The sequence below is a fragment of the Corapipo altera genome, unplaced genomic scaffold, assembly GCF_003945725.1.
Source record: "Corapipo altera isolate COAL_440 unplaced genomic scaffold, ASM394572v1 60993, whole genome shotgun sequence".
NCBI classification, from domain to species: Eukaryota; Metazoa; Chordata; class Aves; order Passeriformes; family Pipridae; genus Corapipo; species Corapipo altera.
In genome coordinates this window covers 1-8,338 of record NW_020885951.1, presented here as the reverse complement: position 1 = coordinate 8,338, position 8,338 = coordinate 1, and the positions used below count along the sequence as shown (strand labels likewise).

General features: G+C 68.4%; 2 protein-coding genes across 4 annotated transcripts; one reads left to right on the top strand and one right to left on the bottom strand.

Annotated features, from left to right (window-relative positions):
* The first annotated feature begins 6 nt into the window (after positions 1–6).
* Positions 7–6,041, top strand: SPOCK2 (SPARC (osteonectin), cwcv and kazal like domains proteoglycan 2). Of its 3 annotated transcripts, none has more exons than XR_003525561.1 (12): positions 7–87; positions 2,327–2,335; positions 2,557–2,602; positions 2,898–3,012; positions 3,116–3,218; positions 3,299–3,407; positions 3,484–3,603; positions 3,718–3,936; positions 5,022–5,084; positions 5,210–5,347; positions 5,444–5,680; positions 5,809–6,041. XR_003525561.1 is itself a non-coding variant. In XM_027632055.1 (12 exons), coding segments are annotated over exons 1-12 (1,140 nt in total). In that variant the 5' UTR covers positions 7–12; the 3' UTR covers positions 5,810–6,041. The 3 variants fall into 3 exon arrangements, 2 of the variants coding, with proteins under 2 accessions (XP_027487856.1, XP_027487855.1); XM_027632055.1 differs by having other exon boundaries at positions 5,444–5,585; XM_027632054.1 differs by having other exon boundaries at positions 5,444–6,041.
* Positions 6,042–6,560: 519 nt separating this feature from the next.
* TYSND1 (trypsin domain containing 1) lies at positions 6,561–8,334 on the bottom strand (the record flags this gene model as incomplete). Its single annotated transcript, XM_027632053.1, has 4 exons — positions 6,561–7,024; positions 7,113–7,298; positions 7,389–7,522; positions 7,607–8,334. Coding segments are annotated over 4 exons (1,260 nt in total), but the record flags the coding sequence as incomplete, so codon positions are not given.
* Positions 8,335–8,338: the final 4 nt, after the last annotated feature.

The following is an 8,338-nucleotide window of genomic DNA, read 5'->3' as shown; positions in this document are numbered from 1 at the left end:
CCCGGCAATTTCATGGAGGACGAGCAGTGGCTCTCCTCCATCTCCCAGTACGGCGGCAGGATCAAGCACTGGAACCGCTTCCGAGACGTGAGTCCGCGCCGGCGGCGGGGCGGGGGGGACGGGACGCGCCGCCGGGCACCGGGAGCCCCCTCCCCGCACTCCCCGCCCCGCCGCTGCGGCTGCCGCAGCGCGACCCTCCCCGGCCCCGGCCCCGGCCCCTTCGTGGGCGGCCGGGGATGCTCGGCGCTGTCCGCACCCCGCCGCGGCCGTGGGCGGCTGCCGGCCCCGGTACCCGGGGGATGCTCCACGGCCCCGGTGCCAGGGGGATGCTCCACGGCCCCGGTGCCAGGGGGATGCTTCCCGGCTCCGGCGGCGCCGACGCCTCCCTGCCCATAGCCAGAGCTGCGTGGCTGATGCCAAGGCCACCGTGGCCAGGGTTTGATGCCAAAGCGACTCTTTCCGGGGAGCGGGGGGTGCTGTCCCCTGCAGCCTCTCCCGGTGCCCCACACCGAGGTGCAGGCAGGCCCCGCCTGCCCTTTACGGGCAGCACGAGGGGGGCTGCGCCGTGGCCTCAGCCCCTCGGTGACAGCTCAGCCCGGGTCAGGACACGGGCATCCTCCCGGACTCCCGCTCCCCCAGCCCCGCGGGGTGTCCCCCGCGCCCCTCGGGGTGCCGCAGCCGGGCCGGCCCTCCCTCCGCGGGGTGGTGATCCCTGGGGATGGGGGGGTCGCGAGGCAGCGAGGATGAGGATGAGGATGCATGCACTGCCGGAGGAGCGCGGGCACACCTGACACACCGGGCTCAGCATCCTGTCACCCTTCGGTGTTACGCAGCCCTTGCTGAGCAGCCTCAACGGCGTTTAATTTTATGGGGCAATCGGGGGGGTTTCGCGCGCTCGTTTTTCACCCCCCAGCCTGTGTCCCCCGGCGAGGGGACGTGGTGCTGCAGCCCCATCGGGGTGGGGCAGGGCACCTGCAGCAGCCGAGTGGGGACGGGGCACACCCCGAGCCGCCTCCCCACCCCGAGCCGGCCCCTCCGGTCTTTGTTCAGATGCGCACTCGGGTTCACCTTGGCAGCAAGGATGCGATGGATGGATGGATGGCAGCAAGGGAGAGGTGCCCAGTGCAGGGCAGGGAGCACCACCCCCCAGATAAACCAGTTTAGGGGGGCAGAGCACAGATGAGAGTGCAAGGGATGGGGTAAACGCCCCACTGGAGACCCCTGCCAGCAACACGCCCTCTGGCCAACGCCAGTGCTGGGCACCTGGGACCCCGGATGGCTGCGGGTGCTCGAGGGGAGCACGTGTGGATGTGCCCCCATGGAAATGAGCATCCCCGGCGGGGCTCGAGGCCAAGGGACCCCCATCTGTGGGTGCTGGCAGCACACGTGGGGCCCACCCGGCTGCGCCAGGGCTGCCAAGCCGGGGGGGCTTCACCCCTTCCAGCGGTTCGCGTGGATTAATAAGCAAATCCATGGATTTGTGAGGGTTTCGGCTGAGCAGCCCCGATGTGGGGAAGCACGGGGAGGAGGAGGAGGAGGAGGCCGGCGGCCGCGGCGAGACCCGCGCCGCAGGAGCTGCCGGGCGCCGCAGTGTTACTAATCACGGCACGGGAACGCGGGATCGATTGCGGTGCGAACACCGCCGCGCCGGAGAGAGACATCCCCTCCGGATCTGCCTCCCGTGCCCCTGCTTCCAGCTGCCATCCCTACCCCGCTCGCCCTCTCCCGGGCGGCAGCGATGCTCCTGCCCTACCACAAAGCCCACCCCGGAGCATCCCGCGGGGCGGGTGACGCCGCTGCCGGGAGGGTTTGAGGGTTTGAGTCCCCGCTGCTCCCTCCCACCCCCGGGATGCCTTTGGGGTCCCGGGAGAGCAGCTCTCCCAGGAGAGTGACATCCATCTTGGCCCGCTCCTTCTGGGCTCACTATTGAAAATCCAGGGTGGCAGCACCACGGGAATCCTGTCAGGGCCTCTCTCTGCACTTCGAAGGGCTCCCTCCATCCGATGCCTTTTTCATCCCTGCTCCTTGCCTTTCCCAGCTGGCTGATGGGGAAAGGCTTTATCCTCTGTGAAGGCTCTCCAGGATTACAGGTCTGGAGCCAGAGATGAGGGAGAACATTGGTGGTCGGTGCCAGTGATCTCCAGGGCCTGTGACGAGGGCTGTGGGCACCGGAAGGTCGGGGTGGCCCGCTGGCACAGGGTGCGGGTCCCTGTGGGCTGGGGCCGGGAGGGGGAGCTTTGGGCTGCCCCGGGGCTGACAGAGAACATTCCCGCCCTCTCTTTCTTTTCTCGGTGCCGGCCGGGCTGTCTCGCTGTCATGCTGCCAGGAGGTGGAGGTGAGCCTCGAGGGGCTGCCGAGGGGGTGGCACCCTGTTTTCTGGGGGGAGGGAGGCTGGTCCCCAGCCCTGCTCGCTGCCCTCCTGGTGTGGAGGTGCCCGAGGGGGGTGTGCAGGGGGAACGTCGCCGGGTTGGTGGCCCCGAGCGGGAAGGTGGCACGCCTGGCCCGGTGTCACCTCTTCTGCCACCTGCACTCATCCAGGCTCTACCCAATTCGCAGGATGACTACATCAAGAGCTGGGAAGACAACCAGCCCGGGGACGAAGGTACCACCGGGATGGGTTTGGGATGGGGCACAGTGGGCTCGGTGCCAACCAGTATGGTGGGAGGTGGGGGGGTGTAACATTTTCTGCCTGCACTCCTGGGGATTTTCCCTTCCGGCCGGGAGCGGTGGCAGGGCCTGTGCATGCCAGGAAGCAGCAGCTGGTGCTGGGGTGGCTGCCCAGCTGTGGCCTGAATGGTGCTTTGTGCTGGGCCGGCTCGTGGCCAGCACTGCTGGGGCTCCCCGGGGGAGAACCCGCCTGCCCCTCCGCCTGCCCCGGCCCCTCTCTGCCCCCGCAGCCCTGGACACCACGAAGGACCCCTGCCAGAAGGTGAAGTGCAGCCGGCACAAGGTGTGTGTGGCACAGGGCTACCAGCGCGCCATGTGCATCAGCCGCAAGAAGCTGGAGCATAGGTAGGAGGTTGGGGGGGCCGGGGCTGAGCCGGTGGTGGGAGAGTGGGGGGACCGAGGTGGGGGCTCGGCACCACCCCCCCTGTGCCTCCCTCGCCCTGTGCAGGATCAAGCCGCTGGGCCCCAAGGCGCACGGGGGCTGCAAGCCCTGCCACGCCGCCCCGCTGGCCGCAGTCTGCGGCTCCGACGGCCACACCTACAGCTCGGCGGTAAGGACGGTGGCACCGCCGCGGGGAGGGGGATGCTGTGCCCCGTGTCCCCCCACTGACATCCCGCTGCCGCCCCGCAGTGCAAGCTGGAGCAGCAGGCGTGCCTGGCCAGCAAGCAGCTGACGGTGCGGTGCGAGGGGCAGTGCCCCTGCCCGACCCCGCACGGTCCGGCTGGCGACGGAAAGCAAGGTGAGCGGGATGGAGGGGCACCCAGACCTCTCCCCAAGCTCTGCCCGGCCTGACGCTGCCTCCCTGGGACCCCCAGACTTGTGCACCGGGCAGGATCTGGCCGACCTGGGCGACCGCCTGCGCGACTGGTTCCAGCTCCTGCGGGAGAACGCCAAGCAGAACGGCTCCGGCGGGCTCCCCGCCAGCCCCGCCACCGGTACGTGTCCCTGCCACCTGCCCGTGTCCCTGCCACCTGCCCCGTGGGGAGGGCACGTGGGGGGCTCTCTCCTGCGGGTAGCCGGGCAGCCACGGGGCTCATCCCGCCCTGCAGCGCTGGAGAGGAGCGTGGCGGCCACCTGCAAGGAGGCGGTGGGGTGGATGTTCGCCCGGCTGGACACGAGCGGGGACATGTTCCTGGAGGCGGCCGAGCTCGGCGCCATCAACCTGGACAAGTACGAGGTTTGCATCCGCGCCTTCTTCAACTCCTGCGACACCTCCAGGGACGGCCGAGTCTCCGCGCCAGAGTGGTGCTTCTGCTTCTGGAGGGAAAGTGCGTCGCCCCAGGGCAGGGGGGAGGCGGCGAGGGGGGTGTTCTGCTGTGGGAGTGGGGGGCTGTGCCATGGGGGATGCACACCGTGGGATTGGGGGGATGCACGCCCTGGAATCTGTGCCCTGGGGTTGGGGTTAGTGGAGCAGGGGATGTACATCATGGGGCCATGGGGAATCTGTGCTGTGGGGTTAGGGGTAATGTACATCATGGGGTCAGGGGGAATGCATTTTGTGGGGTTAGGGGTAATGTACATCATGGGGTCAGGGGGAATCCATGCTGTGGGGTTGAGGTGTGTGTGGGATGTTTGCCTTGGGGGGAGGTACACCATGGGGTCTGGGGGGGTTGCAAACCATGAGGGGGATGCATCCTGTGGGATTGGGGTATGCATGCCATGGAATCCCTGCTGTGGGATTGGGGTTAGTGCAGCAGGGGATGTACATAATAGGGTTCTGGGGAATCCATGCTGTGGGTTTGGGGTTGCAGGGTGATGTACATCATGGGGTCATGGGGAATCCATTTTGTGGGATTGGGACTGGGGGGGATGTACATCATGGAGTCCTGGAGAATCCATGCTGTGGGGTTGGGATTTGTGGGGGATGTTTGCCATGGGGGGAGGTACCCCATGGGGTCTAAGGGGATTGCAAACCATGGGGGGGATGCATCCCATGGGATTTGGGGGGATGTATGCTGTGGGGGCATGGAGAATGCATGCTGTGGGGTCAGGGGGCAGTTACACAGTGAGGGGGGCATAAGGGGTGTGCACACTGTGGGTCACGGGGAAGCACATCAGGGGTTAAGGGGCGATCCACACTGTGGGGGATGCACGCTGTGGGGTCTGGGGGGGATGTGATCTGTAGGTTGGCAGGGATGCACATCATGGGGATGCACAGAGTGGAATTGGACACACACACCCCCCATAGGAAATGCACACAGTGGGTCTGGGGGCATGCAGTACACGGGTTGGGGGGATGCACATTGGGGGGATGCACACTACGGAGTTAGGGGGGATGCACATCATGGGGACGAATGCTGTGGGTTCAGGGGGTGCACACCCACCCTAAGAGTGGCGTGTGGGGGTGCTGCAGAGCCGCCCTGCCTCCGGGAGCTGGAGAAGATTCAGATCCAAGAAGCCACCAAAAAAAAGCCGGGTGAGTGGGGCGTCCCAGGGCCCTCTTCCCCAGCAGTGCCGGGCTGGGACGAGGACGGGGAGCTCCCTGGGGGGGCTCTGGCACTGCACTGTGTTTGGGGGGTGGGGGGCCCTTGCTCTCTGCAGGCACCTTCATCCCCAGCTGCGATGAGGACGGGTACTACCGGCGGGCGCAGTGCGAGCCGGGCGGTGGCGAGTGCTGGTGCGTGGACCAGCACGGGGCCGAGCTGACGGGCACCCGCGGCCACGGCAGCCCCGACTGTGGTGAGAGCTGGGGGGAGCCCCCGCCCGGGGACGGGGCTGCAGCCCCGGGAACCCCCCCCCCGTGAGCCTCTGCCCCTCGCCCTCCTCCTTCCCCAGATGAGGCGACGGGGTTTTCTGGCGACTTCGGGAGCAGCGTGGGCTGGGAGGACGAGGAGGAGAAGGAGCCAGAGGAGGCGGGCGAGGAAGGCGAGGAAGAGGAGGGCGAAGCGGGCGAGGGTGACGACGGCGGCTACATCTGGTAGAGGAGCGGGAGAGCCCGGTGGGCGGCACGGCCGGGAGGCAGCCCCCCAGCTGGGGGTCCCTGTGACCCCCCCGCTGCCGGCGTGGCGAGGGGTGGGTGCGTCTCCCCCCGGCCCCGTGCGGGACGGGGTGTCGGGGTGCTCGCCCAGGGAGAGGGTGAGCGGGGCGGGGGGGGGGGGGCCGCGCTTGTGCGAATTTGAGCTTTTTTTTTTTTTGGGTAGAGCCTTGTAGGCCTAGTGTGCTGCTGCGTGGTCTTCAACCGGGCAAACGGCGCTAATAAAAGTGGGAAAAAAGGAAAAAACCCAACCAACAACAACAAAAAAAACCCCTATAGAGAAGCTTCCCCCCCGCCCCTCCCTCCCTGCATCCCCCTCCATGTTGTGCTTGCGTGGCTGCCCCGGCCCCCGGCGTTGTGTAGCGGCTGTGAAATAAATACCCCGTGCTGTGTCAAACACTCGCCCGCCCGTTCCTCCCCCGCCACCCCCCGGCACTGCAGGGGGTCCTGGGGAGATGGTGGTGGTGATAGTGTGCCCTCCCTGCCCCGTGAGGGGGCACTGCTGGGGTGGAGGAGTGGGTAGGGGTGGGAGGGACCCCCTCCCAAGTGCCCTGTGTTTGGTCCCTGCAGTCTGCTGACATGGTGCTGGAACTGATGTCCCTCCCCGGGGATGTGTCCCCACACCAGCTCCTGACTCTCTCAAGGACCCCAAGGATATGCCCCTGTTTACAGTTCCTGACCCTCTCCAGGACCCCAGGCCTCAAAATAACCTCCTCCCCACTCCCACAGGGTTCTGAGCCACAGCAGGACTCAGATCTGCCCTCTTCATCCTGGACCCCAACCCTAAGCTTGACCCAGTCCTCTACCCCTGACCCAGAACATCCCTTGCAGGACCTGTTCCTCCCCCAGTCAACCCACACCCCAGCCCAGACCTCCACCACTGCCCCCCGCAGCCGCTCAGCACCAGGGGACACCAGGGCCTCAACTCACAGCATTTATGGCTCTGGGAGAAACTAAAACAATACAAACCCCAAATCTCCCCAACTTGGGCCTGTCAGCAGCTGGCAAAGGCACTGTGTGGTGTCCCCTGCCCCAGAGTGCCCACTCTCCACCGGCTCCATGGGGTCCAGGCGCTCGGGCCCCACACTGAACAGGGGCCATGGCAGCTCCATCCCTGGCACCTTGGTCCTGGTACCTCAGTTCACAGCACAAGCCACCTGGGACGGGTGGTCAGAGCTTGCTGGGGGGTCCTGGCTGCTGCTGGAGCCTCCAGGCCGCCCGCACCCCCTGTGCCGCGCGGTTGAGCCCGGCGAAGGCGCCGGGGTCGCGGGTGCGGCGGTACCGCGCCACGAGGGGCTGCAGGACCGTGATGGGGATGCAGAAGTTGAGATGGGGGTAGGTGGCCCCCACGCCGTTGTCCCGGGTGTTGCTGGCCACGATCCCTGGCAAGGAGAGGAGCGATGCCCACGTCACCGGGTGTGGCCGGGGGGCAGCCACGGGACCTCCCTCCCCACTGCACCCCCGGCTCACCCATGAGGCACCCGCTGCGGGAGGAGATGAGGGGGCCGCCGCTGGAGCCCCCGTGCACGGCGCAGGTGGTCTGCAGCATGACAGGGTGCCCCTCCACTGCCACCACGGCCGAGAGGATCCCCGCTGTCACCGAGGGGCCACACGCCCGCCCCAGCGCCCCGAAGCCCACCACGCTCACCTCTTCTCCTGGGGGGGAAAGGGGGAGGCAAGAGGTGGGTGCACAGGGGGTTATGTCCCCCCCTCCACTCCAACACCCCGTGTCCCCCCAATGCTTACCTGGGAAGAAGGTGTCTGCAGGGCATGGGGGGAGGAAGCCTGGTACACTCTCCTCCAGCTCCACCACTGCCACGTCAAAGGGGGACGACTCCTCGGTGGCAAACACCACGCGTCCCCTGAGGACTGCGGCATCCCTGAGGACACGGCAGACGAGATGTCATACGGGGGGGACTCGCGGGGCGGGGGGGACGAGGCGTGGGACACGCTGCCGCACTCACCGTCCAGGGCCAGCCGCGGGCGTCACACGGAGCGGGGTTCTGGCCTCCACCACGTGCCGGCAGGTGAGGAGCATCCTCGGCGCCAGCAGCACCCCGGAGCCCCACGTCGCCCCGCACTCCACCAGCGCCGTCCAGCCCAGCGGGTCCCGCCCGCCGCCCGCCGGCACCGCAGCCACCCAGGCGGGCACGGGCGGCACCGCGACCCCGGCCTCGCCCAGCACGGCGGCGCTGCTGCGCAGGATGGCGGCGAGCGAGCAGAGCAGCGTGAGCCCGACCCACTCGGCGCCCTTCCAGCACAGGGACGCGGCGATCACGGCCACCACGCGCGGACCGCCGGGCGCGGGCACGAAGGCGGCGCCGCCCTCGGTGCCGGGCAGGCAGCGCGCGTCCGTGAGCACCAGCGCGTTCTCCTCGCCCGCCAGGTTGCTGACCACCCCCCGGCTCAGCGTGTTCAAGAACAGCTCGGGGCACGCGTCCCCGAAGGGGGTCCCGCAGGCCAGCAACGCCTGCCCCTTCCGCAGGCAGCCCGCGCTGCCCCGCGCCGCCCACCCGCCCGCGGGCTCGTCCAGCGCGGGCACCCGCAGCCAGGCGAACCAGGGCAGCGCCCGCGGGTCCGCCCCGGCCTCCTCCTCCTCCTCCTCCTCCTGCGCTGCCGCGAACCGCCACCGCTCGGCCCGCCCGAAGCCGCGCTCCAGCGCCCGCCGGAAGGGCGCGCAGGGCACCAGCGCCAGC